Source organism: Melanotaenia boesemani, chromosome 9 (assembly GCF_017639745.1).
Source record: "Melanotaenia boesemani isolate fMelBoe1 chromosome 9, fMelBoe1.pri, whole genome shotgun sequence".
Taxonomy (NCBI): domain Eukaryota; kingdom Metazoa; phylum Chordata; class Actinopteri; order Atheriniformes; family Melanotaeniidae; genus Melanotaenia; species Melanotaenia boesemani.
Genome location: NC_055690.1, coordinates 19,053,051 through 19,069,757, shown reverse-complemented (window position 1 = coordinate 19,069,757; position 16,707 = coordinate 19,053,051). Strand labels below are relative to the sequence as shown.

The 16,707-nt window shown below is 42.0% G+C and overlaps 1 protein-coding gene across 1 annotated transcript in view; it reads left to right on the top strand.

Moving 5' to 3' along the window:
* Positions 1–16,418, top strand: part of cux1b (cut-like homeobox 1b) — a 61,450-nt gene extending 45,032 nt beyond the window's left edge. The window contains exons 15-22 of the mRNA XM_041995251.1: positions 12,260–12,463; positions 13,711–13,823; positions 13,950–14,066; positions 14,218–14,301; positions 15,156–15,212; positions 15,296–15,376; positions 15,480–15,544; positions 15,633–16,418. Coding sequence (XP_041851185.1) covers positions 12,260–12,463; positions 13,711–13,823; positions 13,950–14,066; positions 14,218–14,301; positions 15,156–15,212; positions 15,296–15,376; positions 15,480–15,544; positions 15,633–15,681 — 770 coding nt within the window. The 3' untranslated portion in view covers positions 15,682–16,418. The remainder of the gene's footprint in view (positions 1–12,259; positions 12,464–13,710; positions 13,824–13,949; positions 14,067–14,217; positions 14,302–15,155; positions 15,213–15,295; positions 15,377–15,479; positions 15,545–15,632) is intronic.
* The last annotated feature ends 289 nt before the right edge of the window (positions 16,419–16,707 follow it).

The window sequence follows — 16,707 nt, the reverse complement described above, 5'->3', positions numbered from 1 at the left end:
ATTAATGGGAGCAGCACTGCGGGCAGCGCCCCTTCCCCTTCACCCAGCCACTCTGATGCTACTACTGGCAGTGTTTTGGATGGGGAGGACATGGACACAGCAGAGATTGCCAGACAAGTCAAAGAGCAGCTGATCAAGCACAACATAGGTCAGCGTGTGTTTGGCCACTATGTGCTGGGACTCTCCCAGGGTTCAGTCAGTGAGATCCTGGCTAGACCAAAGCCGTGGAACAAGCTAACCATCCGGGGAAAGGAGCCCTTCCATAAGATGAGGCAGTTCCTCGCTGATGAGCAGAACATCCTTGCACTGCGGAGCATCCAGGGACGGCAGAGAGGTTAGTCTATAGGTCTTTAATGTGTCTGTATGTGGAAGAGTGTGTTTGTGTGTGTTTGTCTTGAATGTGTATGTGTCTGTGTGAGTGTGTATGCACAGCCCTGCACAAAGCCATTGATTGTCAATATGGACTAGCTTTTTATTTTTTTTTCCTCTCTCCTAACTCCCATTCTGTGCCACACCTGTGTTTTGAATGAGTTCCTAGTCGCACACAGATCCCAAGAGCCTCTCCTAGCTATTGTAGTCAATACAGAAACCTTTCACACATCAATATTATTGACTGAGGGGAACTAGGAGGAAGGCAGGGGTACTGTTAACTGTGGGCAGATTCGATTAGCTAGGGCCTGCTTTTCTTAACGCATCAGGAGATTTCTGATTAAATGTGGTCTCAGTGGTACAAAAAAATGTAGCAAAATTTACCAACAAGTCATAGACCACCCATTTTAAGCAGATGTTGTACTTAGTACGTCTCTGTTTGAAACCTGTTAAATTATAACTCCAATTGTTTCAGTAGTGGTTTTAATATTTCTGTTGAAGCAGAAGTTTAGCTCCTCCTGGGGCCACAGATGTTTTAAGATCAATGGATTTATGGCACTCTATAATGTGCATTGGACGGAACAAACACTCCTTGTATTTGTAGAGTATTGTGAGGCACCATATAGTCTAGCTATAAAAGAAAGAGAAAAAAAAAACAACACACAAGTGCTGTAACATAGTGTGTGGTATATTGTTTTTAACAGAGGGCTCAGGCCAGCCCCAGCTTAGCCGAGTGTTTCAGGATGTTCCGAAGCGGAGAACCCTCTCCGATACAGCTTCACACACAGGTCTGTCCCCTTCACGCAGAGATTCTAGCACGTTCTGTCTGTGTGGCATGTTTGTGTTGGGGTGAACTGTATCCATGGTGTGTGTGCGTGTGTTGCCATTTATTAATTGCGGGCAGGCATACAGATGTAAATGTGCCTTGAAGTTCCAGTGACTTGCGTCAAAGGAAAAGTCAGCATGTGTATTTAGGGATTTTATTGGTAGTTGTTATTCTGTGGGGAGCATTTATTCTACAAACCCTGTAGCACGTGTGCATGTGTGAGCTCCTAAGGGAGCTGAGTCTCCAGTATAGTTGCCTTAAAGCTCAGTGGTGGGAATGTTTTTTTATTTCTTCTCCTTCTTTTTTCTGTTTTTTTATTTGCTATGGCGTAATTATTTCATGTCCTTAAAGGTTCCAGTGTTTTTCATTCTATATGCTATGTTGGCTATGCCTACTTTTTAATCTTAACACGATATCTCATCTCCTCCCACTCCCTCATCTTTTCCTTCCAGGTAACATCACTGCTCGTGTCCGCACCCCAGAGGCAGGCTCAGATGAAGCTATCAAATCCATTCTGGAACAGGCCAAAAGAGAGCTGCAGGTGCAGAAAGCTGGTGAGTTGCAGATTTTTTTCTTTTCTGCATATGAGATCATTAAAGATCACTATATCGTGTCTGTGTTTCTTAAGAAGCTCCTTTTGTCATCTCTCAATAGACTTGTCCCATGCTCAGCCATCATATGCGGGACTAAAAGGAGGTGGTGGAGTGGGAAGTGGAGGGGGCAGTGGATCAGACGAAGCCATCCGCTCCATCTTAGAGCAAGCGCGGAGAGAGATGGAGGCTCAACAGGCTGCGCTGGAGCCCATTCTCAAAGCTTCATCCTCATCTTCCTCCTCATCACTGTCTCATAGGGACATCCTGGGCTCTCATCTCACTGCACCCCTCCCCCCTTATAACCCCGTGGCTCTTTCACTCAAGAAGACTCCCAGCTCCCTCTTGTCCTCACCCTCGTCCCCGTCTCCGGTCCTGGACTTCAGCTCTGGTGTGAAGAGAGAAGTCCGAGCTTCTTCAGGGATCGACTTGTCTGCTGATGGAGCTCTTAGGCTGAGTCGCTCCTCTGAGGGTTCAGCCCGCTCCACAAGTGCTGGAGGAATGGGTTACTGGAGGGAGCAGTGGTGGAGCAACATGCATTCGGACCCCCGAAGGACCATAACAAGCCAGACAGGAGAGGAGAACCACAACCAGGAGGACTCCAAAGAGGTGAGGGTTGGGGGAGGGAAAATTAAGTGTGAGCCATTGTGTGTTTTGGTTGTTTTTTGTTTTTTTCCTTTCTAGAGTTTTACTGCTCTGTTTTCCCTCTTATTTTAATGCTTGAGCCGTTCTCTTCTCCATTCTCTTCCCTGTTCTTAATTCTAGGGAATATTGAGTGACAGTCTGTCTCGACAAAAACCATGGAACAAGTTGAACCAGAGGAGCAGAGAGCCATATCTTCGCATGCAGCCATGGCTCAATGGAGACCAGGGACAAAACGCACAAGTCCAGCAAGCTCAAAACCAAGGTAAACAAATCACATACACATGCGCTTACTAGCACACACTATATGGATTCACACAGCCATGGCATCTTTGGGCAAAGCATTGCTCTGAAAGCCTGATTAGAGCTCATGGCTAGTTGTTACTGTCAGTCTGTCACTCACCCCACCCTCCTCCTCACCTCCCTCCTTCACCCCCCACCCCCCACTCCCCCATCCCCAGTGCTGTGGCAGTGTCAGCCAGCAAGCTGCTGGTTTGTCATGTCATAGACAAGTTAGTGTTGCAGCGCCAGATGGCAGCTCTGTATGTGTGTGTATGTGTGTGTGCATGCCTCTCTTTTTCTCTCTGGGGGTGTAAACAGCAGCTAATGTACACTGACAGCTCCTCATGACTGCTCTCTTCCAGCCTGCTGAGCTGCACAGCAGTACTACACAGACAGACAGGGAGATGAAGGAATAAAAGATGGAAGCCAAAAAAGCTTCAAACTAAAAATTTAAGAACCTTTTGGTGTTTTAACAGGAGCTAAATTAGTTTATTTAGTTTGACTGAAAATCCTCTTGATCCCAGCGGAGTGTGGAGGTAACTGTTTTCTTACGTAATGTAACGTGTCATCTAACCTGTATGATCTCTGCCACCCTGTCTGTTCTGCTCCAGCAGAGGGTACTCCCAAGACATCAGCTAGCTGCAGCCCTGCTCCCGAGTCCCCCCTCAGTTCAGCTGAGGAATCTGTCAATGGTCTTACTGGGGATCCACTCGCTTCACAGTCCTCCAATCTCAAACCTTCGTCTGAAGATCCCTCAGGTGGGGAGTCTCAGCCCGGCACCCCGCTGCCTCTACCAGGTCACTTGGGTCTCAGCATCCAGGAGATGGTTGCAATGTCTCCTGAGCTTGATACTTACGCCATCACTAAGAAGGTTAAGGAGGTGCTAACTGATAATAACCTTGGTAAGAAACAAAGGGATTGTATTTGCTTTCCTTCTGTGCTTTGGTGCAGTTTATTACAACTTAAACCCCTGTTAATGAATTCTTCGGTCACTAAATCAGTTCTCTTGAATGATGTTTTTTTTTTTTTTTGTTTTGTTTTGTTTGTTTTTCCCCCTCTTTTTCTTGCCTGACCAGGCCAGCGTCTGTTTGGGGAGACTATCCTGGGTCTGACTCAGGGTTCTGTCTCAGACCTGCTGGCCAGGCCCAAACCTTGGCACAAGCTGAGCCTAAAGGGTAGAGAGCCCTTTGTCCGCATGCAGCTTTGGCTCCAGGATCCACACAGTGTTGAGAAACTCATGGACATGAAACGCCTGGAGAAGAAAGGTGTGTAACAAAAGCTCAATGAGTAAGAAAGAAATGCACATTCTATACAGCGCAGTGTGCTGTCAGAACTAATAAACAAAAGACTCACAGAGAATGCTTCACATTATCTGCTTCAGCATGTGCCTAAATTTATAAATACATTCACAAAAAACAACAAGCAGCAGCCTTTGAATTGCATATGCACATCTGCACACACAATATCCTTTGTGCAAGACAGCAGAGCATGTTGTGCAGATCACAGTCATCTTGGTGTGATGTCAGTACCAATCAGGACTGCAGACATCACATACTGTATTCGATGTGACAGCCAGGGGAATGCCGGGGGGGCCTGCTTACTCACAGTCATCAGCACTCCTCTTCATCATCGTCATCATCATAATAATCATCAGTGTCTATAATCTTGCATTTTTATAATTTGTTAGCCTATACTGTCACTCCATCATTCTGTATTTTTCTCTGGCTGCAAGATTTGGGGAAGAATCAGCAGCCAAGAGGCCTCTGCCTCCCAGCTGCCTCATACTGACCCTAACTGCCCACTTGAATCTCTCTCTCGTTCTGGAGACAGGATGCACATATTTGAACCTGCAAGTGAGCACTGTCTTTCAGGATCAGTTTGCAAACTACACAAGGATAAAATGCAAAACTGACCTAACATCTCTGTGTTGTGAAGGTTTGACCTAGTGGGGTAATTCTGTGGTCGCTCTTATTTCAGATTATTGACCAAAAGTAATGCATCAAAATGATATTTGGCCATTGTTGTAGCCACCTGCAGAGCCCAGAGGAAAGACACAGACCTAATCTGGAATAACCACATTTGACCTCACACTCTTGTGGCGCAAGCCTGTGAGGCAGCACGCAACTTTTAGAGTGGTCTAACCTTGCTCTCAGGGGTTTTTCCCCTGCAACACTAATATATCCAGCAGGGTGTATTGGGGTTGGGAAAATGTCAACCTCATGCGAAGTTGCCATGAGCTGTTCATTTTCAGCTGCTGGTGCCTGGAGTAAATGGTGCTGCTTATTTGCTTTAAAATGGAAGAGATGCTTTCATTGTCAGCCTGTGAGAAAGACAAGAGCTCCACCTAGTGGCTGAGGATGATACTGGCATGTAGATTCAGCCAGTACAGTAGAGGCAGCCAGTGGAGCAGCAACAGACGTTGCCTCACTGCCAATTCCTTCCATTTTTACATTGTTTATTCATGGAGATAAAGGGCACTTGTTCCACCTGAAGTTATTAGTAATTTAATTTCTAACATCTTTAAATTACTCAATTTTTTTATCCCAGCTGTGTGTTTGAGGGTTCAAGATGAGCAGTAGACAGAAACCTAAATTTTCTTTTGTTTATATGTACAGAGGGGAACTTAGGTTCACACATTTGTCACATTTTCAATAAAGAATTTATTGAAATTGATTTGTCATAGGTTAACTATGGGACACCAAGTTTACAAACATAGGTGATGCATGATTCGTAACAGTGATGTTTCCTCTGTTATTGTAATTAATATATATTTTCATTTGTTATTGTGCTTTTTAATGTAAAGGACTTTTGTTTTAAATATGCTTTTTCCTTATTAAAGTTGTGCTGTTTTTATTAGTGAAATTCAGAATAAAAAATTATCTGGCATATTGTGGAGTACTGACACCCCCCTGATGTTTCTGTGTTGTTGTCCAGCTTACATGAAGAGGCGGTTGAGCTCCCTGAGTGATGGCCATTCTGTAGACGGAGGTTTGGTCGGACCAGATTATGTGCAGGGATCCCAGAGTCCGGGACAGCAGCAACTAAAGAAGCCCAGGGTGGTGTTGGGCCCTGAAGAGAAGGAGGCACTGAAAAAGGCTTATCAGCAGAAGCCTTATCCCTCCCCTAAAACCATTGAGGAGCTGGCCTCCCAGCTCAACCTAAAGACCAGCACTGTCATCAACTGGTTTCATAACTACAGGTTAATAACTAGACTTAACACTTATTTAATATATCTGTAGAAATTAATATTCTACAACATCTTAATAGCTTGTGCTTATTGTATAGCAGTAACTGGCTGGATTAGTTAAGTGAACATAGTTCCATTCCCAAAACTGTGTTTCAGAGTTTGACTTGTATGACTGAAGTCTTATTTGTCTACTAGGTCACGCATTCGAAGAGAGCTTTTCATAGAGGAGATCCAGGCAGCTGGAGGGGTTGGGCCTGGCAGTGAAGGGGGATCTCCCTCTCTCCGTGGGTCCAAATCAGGAGAAGGGGACAGCTGTGATGGGACAGAATCTGAGGGCACAACAGAGACACGCCAGGGAATGGGCATTGGTCTTGACGATCACAGAGGAGGATGCAAAGACCACGACATGGAGGCTGAGTCTGAAGCAGGGGGCTCCAATAATTCCCCTGCCCAGTTAGACTTCACCACCTCAGGCTTTGCCGGTCTGGGCTCCAGCTGTGGACAGAGTGGACTGGGGCTCTTCAGCCTCACAGAGGCATCCTCCAGTAGCTCGGCCTCTAGTACAAACATCCCAGCCTCTGGCCCCGCCAGAAACCCCAGGGACAACAATTTGCGCAAGAAGAAAGCAGCCAATCTCAATAACATCATCCACAGGCTGGAGAAAGCTGCCAGCAAAGAGGATCCCTCAGAGTGGGAGTTTTAGCTTCCCCTGACCATCCTTCATCCCTGTCGTCTCATAACCTCACAACCTCTAACCTTGGACCCCTCCTGCTCTGTTCCAGTCGGAGAGTGGACACAGCCAAAGTCAAGCTCAGCAGCCATTTTTATTACATAGACGCTTTCCAAAAAGAGGAAAGAAACAAAGAGTGGTTGGCAAAAACCTTAAAAAGAAGATTTACTGAATACATAGAAGAACAAAATAAGAGAACTAAAGTGTCTCTCCTTTTTTTATTTTTATTTTAACTGAGTTTTGTTTTTGTACTGAGAAAAGCACTTAGCCGTCCTGCTGGCCTCTGGCCCTGCTGTACCTCCCCCCTATCACCAGCCACTGGTGCACCAGACTGGTTAGTCCTGAGCTGGGGTCTGACCCACAGCTGGGGTTCAAACCTGGACTCAGTAACACAGGCAAGGCCTGACACAGCAGCTGTCACAGTGATAGACACTGATAGATGATAGAGACAGAAACTCTCTTACAAGAACTCTCACTTTCTTAAAGGAGATTTTTTTCCGCTCTTCTTCTCACCTCCCAAGTGTCCACAAACCTCCCCTCACTCAGTGAGACGCCTCATTTTTCACACTGTAGAGTGACTGTTACAAACCCTTTGCCTTTTTCACTCACTGCGTGTGTGCTTGTGTGTTAGGGGTTGTGTCAGTGTGCACTTGTGTGTGTGTGTTTGTTGCTTGTGTGTGTGTGCGTACACAACCAAGAATGGTGTGTATGTGTGTTCTCTTCTCAATGGCAGCATGTTTTGTTTTTGTTTTTTTTTACGTCACTCCTACACTCTTAAGAGGGTAGTGGAAAGCCCGCCGGCTGAGCTGCCATGGTTACTGATTTAAGACAGATGAACTTTGACCTGTTGCATCCCTTATCCTATCCTGCTGACAGCCATGTGATGGCCAGAAGGATCTATAATTCCTCACAAATACAAGCACTCATCTGAAGAGGAAGGAAGGAAGGAACTCTCTTTTTGCCTCCTTATACCCTTCTTTTAAGGATGAAGGATGATATCTGTTTTTGATACTGCAATTTGGTTGCCAATAAGAGATTGCACAGTCTATTGACTCTAAAGAGTACAAAATAGGGAATTTTAGGAAACATTTAATTAGTACAAAATAAAAACAGAACATAAAAGAATAACAAGTAACTGTTAAGAAAAAAAACAACAAATTAGAGTGGAATAATGTTGCATCGTTTAAATACGTAACGATGAATTCACATAGTACTGTTGCTGTCTGACATGGTGATCATGTACATGTCTCTTGTTGTTTTAGGTTGTGCATGTCACAACTGAACCCAGCACTGGACCTGTTGGGGGTGCAAGTCTGCACCATTGAAAAAACTTTTTCTGTTCACAAATTCATCTTTTTTATAGGCCAAATCAGGAAGAGTGTGAGTGTGTGTAAGAGAGAGAGAGAGAGAGCGTCTCTGTGTGTCTTCTTGTGTGCATTTGTACTTGCCTGCATGTAAGTCAGGGTTGAGGTCAATTCACTCAGTTGAATAAAAAAAATAATTATGAAAAATGAAATTCTTGACTGAAAAAAGGGGATTTAGCAAATGAATTACTGAACTTGTTTAATGTGTCCTTTCTGCTGGTTGCTGTCAAAGTGAGTTCACCCCAACCCTGGTGTAGTTGCCACTCTCCTCCAGTCTATCCTGTATCCAGGGATATAAGTCTTTTGCATTGAATTCTACTGTATACACTACAAACTATAAGGCATATCACCTCCTCTTTGTCCCACACAAGCCCTCAGTGCCTGTCAGCCCACTGCCTCCCCTTTGTATGTGTGTGAGAGTTTGCGTGGATGCATGCACACGCATGCCTGTCAATGCATGCGTGTGCACATGTGTGCGAGATTTAAGTGTGTTCAGTGTTTCCAATGAGTGGGGTCATATTTCGTATCTACTTGCACACACTACTAGTGCACAACTGACACCCTTCTTTAAGCTGTTTGATGCGTTACCATTACATTAATCTTCTCACAAAGTAGTGTAATACTATGATTTACTGTAGCTTGGTTTTATTGCTATTTTGCATTTATAGTTTGGTTTTTATTCTGCTTATTTATAGGTGCTGTATTTTTCATTTAATGTCTTATCATATGAGTTGTCTATTTTTTAAGGGATTATACTGTTCCTGAGGGCAAGTAACATTTTTATTAGACGTATAGACTGCCGGCAGTATTGGTTAATATTTACAAAGATGTACTAGTTCTCATTTGTTTGTATATTCATGAATCCTAAAGTTTAGTGTCATTTCAATAGCTTTGAAAATGTGTTTGCTACAGTTCATGCTCCCATAAGCATAAAGCTCTCACCACAACTGTTATGCTCTTAAATTGCTAGCTAGAAAAATCAAAGGACATATCAAGATCAGTGAATATATGATAGCTTATCTTATTTTTCCTGTTTTCTATACTAAGATAATGTTTGTTTTTCTTCTTGTTTCTTTCTCTTGGGCAAGCCCAACACTAACACTCAGCAGGGCACGCAGCTTTCTTTAGCCAGACTTTGCCCAACCATTAATCATATTAATATAATTACCTGGTCCAAATTTATACTCTTTGTCAAATAGGTCAAATGAAATTACCTAAACTTGAGAACACATGCTAACTTGAAAGAGGTCATATCTGCCAAATTGAGATTAGAGAAGTGTACCAGCTAGCAGGAGTGCTACGCGAGATCGAGCAGAGATAGCCAGCCTATGATTATGCAGAATTTATATTGCAGTTAGTAACAAAGCACTTAGGAGGATCTTTTTATGACTTTTCTTGGACAGGGTCTGCAAACACTACAACAAAGTACAAACTCCCAGGATACTGGGAAGTGTATGCCTTTAAAAAATAAAATAAAAAAAAGTGGTTGTAAACCAAGCACAGACTCTTATCCACATCTTAACACTAAAAATGAAAGAAAATAAAATAAGGTTGCTGTACCCATGTCTTTTACATGATAAACTGTAATCCTACCCAGCAAACTATTACTTCATTCTGCACACGACTGTTAAATGCAGTCATGTGCGCGCAGGGCTGTCGTCCTGTACAGTTGTAGATACTTGTATTAGTTTTGGTTTCTATTCAGTCTACTCAGTCCATCCTTTAGCCTGTCTCTGTCCTTAATGTGCATCCAGATACATTGTCAGTCTTTTAAAAGATACCGATAACGGCATTGCACTGCGTTACGACGCGCAAGTTTAAATTGGATTTTCAGATGTATCTGATAATTGTAAAACTTCTCAAACATTGGCTCTTCCTGTGGACGACTGATGTGAGACATCCGTCCTCTGCAACACACTGACAGCCTGCTGTCGGACTGCTGGGACTGGACGACCACAATGTGTTTTTTATAGTGAGGGAATAGCTGCTGTAAAATATAAGCACTTAAACCATCTGCCATTGTTCAGCCAGACCCATCATCTCATCTGAAGCATGTGAGATCATCAGATTTGTGCCTTTAACTGCCAAGCAGGGCACCAAACTAGTGATGTCATTAGACATAGAACCTTTCAGCTGACTTGTTCATCATATATCACATACCCTGATCCAAATTTGTTTCTCATAGACTCCGTTGTTGGTACTTAATTTTTCTCGGCTCTCTCTCGAGAGTTCTCTATAATTGCTGGAGTGCAGGGAAACTGTAATGGGAGGAAACAAAGTTGTGTTTTCTTGCAGTAATGTTTCAGTCCAGGTCTTATTTCAGCCCATCCCCACCCACTCCCACCTCCCTCAAGCACACAATGCGTTTCTTTGGTTGTACATAAACTAACTAGCAACAAAAGGCCAGAGCATTGAATGAAGGAGGAAGCATGTTGAAACAGCATACACTGTAATAACACTGAATTTATTCATGGGGCATTTTGTATTTTTCTGTTTGTGTCAGGTTTGCTGTGACATTAATAACGGCACTACAGGTATTGATAATGACGTGTGCCAATTCTAATGATTATTTGGAAAAGAGATATGTAAATACAGTCGATCAAATAGTTGATTGATTCACTATTGTCACAGTGTGCTTTTGTTTGAAGGCAGGAGAGAAGGGACGATTCAGGACTTTTCCATGATCCACAGATATTTTTCTACAAATTTAAATCAGATGATTCTATACACTGTTGAATAACATTGTAAAGGTGTAACAGATGCTGTATATCATATCATGTTTTCTGAAGACGTAAAGCTTTACTGTATGATCTGTTGAAGTAGTGGTTATTCATTTGAGACATTAGTTGTAATGGAAGCCCGAACAGCAGCACTGGTCACCATATTCAGGAAAATAGAAAAAAAAAAAAAAACAATAAAAGAAAAAAAAAAAAAGAAGAAAAGAAAAGAAAAACCTCAGATGTTTTTGTAATACTTTTAGAATATATCTTACGAAGTGGGTTTTTGTAAGGAAACACTTTCTGAATCAGTGGTGCTGTATGCATAGCACACTCAGTAATACATTTACACATAATACAGCACAATACACTCATCCTTCTAACTCCCCCCTCAACTCACATGCATTTTTTTCCTTTCTCACTGACGTTGGCTCCTGCTAATTTGAAGTTTTAAGCCATTTTGTCGTCACATTTTGGGTTAGTTCATGTTTACCAGCCAGAGATCGACTCTGGAACAATAAACATTTCAGTTGATTCTCGCAAGACTTAAAAGAAGAAGCAAAAAGCCAAATAGTGACGTAGTTATCCATTTCTGTTGAAAGGTTGCTGACAATTTCTGTGTATTGCTACCTAGTATTGCTTCAGTTCACCCATATCTTGAACCATGGTGTAGTCTGACAACCAAATGACCTGGGGAGATCTTCACCCCCCCGCCCCTTCCCCTCCTCTTTTGGAAAGCTTTAAGATTCTTGTTGAGGCTTTAGGAAGTCGAGTTTTTTTTTAGAAGATTTCTTTTCCAACCTGTCATCAACAACGTGGAAGTAATAATTCTCATAACTTCTCCCACTGCTTATTTTGTGAGTGTGTGTGCGCGTATGTGTGTGTGTTGTAGTACAAAAGGCTGCATGACTGTAAAGGGATGTTTTTTTTTTTTGTTTTTGTTTTGTTTTGTTTTTTTCTCTCTTTTTTTTTAAAGTGGTTACTCCAGCACTTCTGTCACTCCTTGAGATGCTTTTTTTTTCCTCCTTTGGAGTCTCCCTCCCTTTTTTTTCCCTTATGTATCATTGTTTCTTTATCTTTCTATTTACTAAACGTATCATGTTGTTTGTTCTCAGCACTGTAAAACAGTCCCTTCTACAACATTGAAAAGCAATATCACTGTATGAAACGTTCACAATGTATTTGTTATGATTGACATTTGATTCATCATTATTATTCACATGCACCCTAGGTGTGATAATTGAAGTAAATCTCTTTTATACAAATACTAAAAGTGTGCTCTTGGTGTTTTTTTTCCCCCCTCATTCTCTTGGAAGGAAATGTTTTGTTAAACACATGGGTGGTTCTAAAGAAACGGGGAAAAATAAGTATTCTCAGAGAAAAAGATCAGTTGAGTTTGTTTAAAAACCAGGAAAAGAGTATGTTAGAGGTGTTTTGGACTGATTCAGCCATTTACAGCTTCTTCTGGTGAGTTAACTTTCAAACTGTACCTACATTTGTCAGAGCTGTGGCTTCTGAGAGATAATCTACATATGATCTGTACTCTCAACAGGCCGTTACTCTGAGCTTCAGCTGGAGTTTTCAGCTGCAGTGCGTACGAGCGCAGAGCAGAAGGAGCTGATCTTGAAGCTGGAGCACGACCTGAGCACCATCCAGGCCATGTCCTCTCTGCAACGCCCTGATGCAGATGGGTCTGAGGTCAGCAATATGAGGAACATCCCAGAGCCCATCAAAGAGGCCACTGCCATGTTTACCGGTATGTCTCAGGATCATTAGCTTTAAATCCACTGCTGGACAGGGTGGGTGTGCAGGGGCGGGAGATGATCACTGATTCAGAACTTGCCTGAAATTTTTAATAAACTTCATTTCTCCCCAGTCCACCCGCCCCCTCAGAATGATAAACCTGAGCTGTGTTTGTGTCTAATCATGTCTCTGTTACTGAGTGAAAATGCAGTTACACTGCTTGTAAATTTACTTGCATTCTGTCTTAAAACACATTACTGTCTTAATAGAATAAAAACAATATCATCATTTTACAGTCCTTTGTACTTTAGCTCACCATTCAGTTAAGATGCAGAGTTTATGTCAAGCTGGAAGCTGCTGTAACAAGTTGTGTTCTCCCTGCAGAGGTGGTCATTACAAGCCTGCCCCGACCCTCCCAAAAAGGTTCTTTGCCCTCCTAACATTTAAAAGTCATGACAAAGACTAAATTAGTTTCTATTGAACTTGCATTAGTTGACCATCTTACTACTTATCAGAGCTGCATTAGCTGCACAATTAGAATGACGCCACAGACGGTGGAAAACATACAAAGTCAAGCTTTTGCAAACAGATGGGCAACTGTTTTAGACTTGGCACAGCAGCTATCAGTGGAAGCAGTTTATATGACAGCATAAGATCAATCCAAAGCATACCAGAGGAGGAAAAAGGAGAAAAGTATAACCTGACCAGGACTGATCTTAAATAAAAAACATCAACTTTTAAGATTCTTAAAAGAAAATGATCAACACAATTTCTCCAGCAGGGAGCAGTGGAGGTGGATAGTTGGATAGTAGTGAAACAATTATTAAAAAGCATGATTAGAATTTTTTAATAAGCTGTATCAGATCTCTTAAATTGAATTAATTACCCTTCTTTGATGCTCGTGTGAAACTTCCACACTGAAAATGCTTCATTTTTGTGGAGCCGAGTGTGGAGTCGATCCAAACAGACAAGTCAGATTTTTGTGCTTCGGCACAGCTGCGAAGCTCTTAGAAGAAAATGTGCTTAGAGGAAGCTCCACAAGGGTTTGTCTTTTAAATACTGCAAACTAGAGAGATAAGAGGGATTTTTCTCCTTACATGTGCCAGACCCCATTTGTAGGGGAGTCAGACTGCACTTTGGTTTTAAGATAAGAAATAAACACACAAAATGTAGCTGCAAGTCAACACATATGTATGTAAATGATATTAGTAAATGATGGCATATAAACACTGTTTTATCTGTGCTGCCTGTTAATGGCAGGTTCAGGCATGAGCCCCCAACCAGAGCTTCCTCAGGGACAGATGGACTCCCTGCTCTCCATCATCTCCAGCCAAAGGGAGAGGTTCCGCTCCCGCAACCAGGAGCTGGAAGCTGTGGGTCTCTCTCTCTCACACTCGCACACACACACACACACACAGATATACAGTACATGCTTTCCTGCTTCTTTTGCTGGTATAATCAACTCCTCATCCCTCCGTGTTCCCTTTGGCCTCCTGCAGGAGAACCGCTCCATGCAGCAGACCATGCAGGCCCTGCAGAATGAGCTGGACAGCTTGAGGGCAGACAACATCAAGCTCTATGAGAAAATCAAATTCCTGCAGAGCTACCCAGGCAGAGTGCGTCCGTGTGTGTGGTGTGTGTGTGAGAGACTTCATGAAGGAATGTCCTTCACATGGTTTGTTGTGTCTGATGTTGTTTTGTTGTGGGAAATTCAAGCCAAGGTTGTTGAAAGCTTAAAGGAACACTCTGATCTCTGTTCTGTTGTAGGCTGGTGGTAGCGACGACACAGTGATGCGATACTCCTCCCAGTATGAGGAGAGACTGGATCCCTTTTCTTCCTTCAGCAAGAGGGTACAGGACTCCTATTTTCTGTTTTTGTTTTTTGTTTTTTTTCTGTTTCATTGGAGCACAGTTACAGTTTGAACATTTTCTCTCCTATAATGGTTTACTTTTTATTTATTATTATTATTATTATTATTATTATTATTATTGCAAATTCAGGCTGAATAAAACAAAGTTGGTCCTGCAGCAGATTTCCTGTGGGGGGGGTTATGTTCCAAAGGGAGGTAAAGCCCCTTTAAGACTTTACCTGCGTTTTAAAAACAAAACAAATAAAAAGCCAAGGAAGCAATGATTACTGAAGTGAAAACTCGGTTTAAAGTAGCAGCTGTTGCATATGTTTTGTTTTTTATGTTTGTTTGTAATCATGACCTTTTTTTTTATTTTTATTTTACATAAAAAAAAATCTCCTTGTGTGTTCCACTTGGTTTAAAGTAGAGGTGCCCAAGTCCAGTTTTTGTGAGCTACTATCCTGTAACTTTTAGATGCATCCTTTGTCCACCACATCTGAATCAAATGGCGGATTTCCCTCATCCTCATGTCATTTAGCTCTGCAGAGGCCTGGTGAGAAGCCATTCAGTTTATTCAGGTGATGTAGAGAAGGGACACATCTAAAAGTTGCAGGATGGTAGCTCCCTGATGAGTTTGCAATTCAACACTGATTTTGCTCCAGCAGCATTTAGACTGGTTTAGCATGCACTCCAGTATGATTGATACCAACACCCAACAGACCAGCAAACAGTTTGTTTTGATTTAGAGGGACCAAAAAAGCACCCTAAATACACTCTAAATACATATAGATTTCAAATGCAACAGTCACACCTGTTGCCAGAAGCTGCATAAATGTTCTTTTAATGTGTCTTCAGGAGCGTCAGCGCAGGTACTTGAGCCTCAGTCCCTGGGATAAAGCAACTCTTGGCCTGGTAAGCCTCAATCTCACAGTCACAAAACTTTTTATGCACTTGGTGCAGCTCTAACCCAATGTTTTCTTTTGTGTGTCTCTCAGGGACGTGTGATTCTCTCCAACAAGATGGCCAGAACTATTGCCTTCTTCTACACCCTGTTTCTGCATTGTTTGGTCTTCTTGGTATGTTTTCTGTCAACAAAGCAAGGGACCTCTGACACATTCTGACGCTGAGCTCTGGAGAAACAGGACTCACCTTTTAACCTGTTACCTTATTTTTTTTAAGGTGCTGTACAAGACTGCTTGGAGTGAGAGTATTGGTAGAGACTGCTCTGCTTTCTGTGCTAAAAAGTGAGTGAACCAGTTGTGGAGTGTAGAACTTAAGCATAGCAGGCTTTCTTAATGTTAATTTATGTATTTATTTATTTGTCCCTTCCAGGTACGCTGACCACCTCCACCGTTTCCATGAGACCGACCAAAACCTTTAGAGTAATGTGGACGCAAGCATGCGTGTCCTGCGGAGGAGTTCATGCTGTTTCTCCTTCCACTTTTCTTGCTTTAGCTAACTTCTCCACTAGTGGGCAGTTTAGGGCTGTTGACTGAATCGAGTCCTGACCAGGTTTCCTGTTTGTTTCTTGATCTTTATTAATAAGATGTAGTGAATATTAAAGACTAAGAGCTCAATAGCTCGATGCACCTTGTGGTCTTAGAAGAATGCAATGATTAATGATATTCATAAAGTGTGCTGGTTTAGAGTTGATTTAGTGAAAATGAATGGTTAAATGGTTAAAATAAAGGGACAATAATACTTGTCTTGATATAATTTAAGTTACAAGTTAACTGGAATTTAGAATAATTGGGTATTAAATCAATAATAAGATGGTGTACTAAAGGTAGGAGTGGATGGTGCCCTGTGAAAAACATTTATTTAGCGTGTTATGGGGTGAATAGAGTGATATGGTTTTCTCTCATTTTTGAAATTTGTCTATCATGGGTTGACTTATGGGGATTGGTAAGTGATTAACAGAAGCAGAATTGAATTATTATCGTCGTTGGCTCTGGGATCATCTTGTTACTGTATCTTACTAACATGACACTGCAGTAATGCCCTAATGGTTACTGAATCTGTACCTAATATTCACCATTCTGTTCATGTTTGCTCCATGCTGACTCCTTTCTTCTTTGACTTTGTAGATTTATTCTAAATAAAAGCTATGCAATAATTTATCTTGTAACGTTTTCATTTCATCTTCACTGTGAGACCTGTGTGAATCGCCTACCTGGTGGGAATGTTATGTAATTTTATTAGGTCTTATTTTTTAATCTAAATATATGTTGTAAATATGTTTCTGTGCAGGGATTCTACCGTTAGTTTATAGACGCCCCTCTTTACACGACTGTAAGAGTCTTTTTCAATCTACACTTAAGGAATCTAGTTAGGATTTTACATGCAGTAGTTTACTGGCTTTGGTTTATAAGCCTGTATGTCTTCAACTAGTCTTTCTAACCCCTTG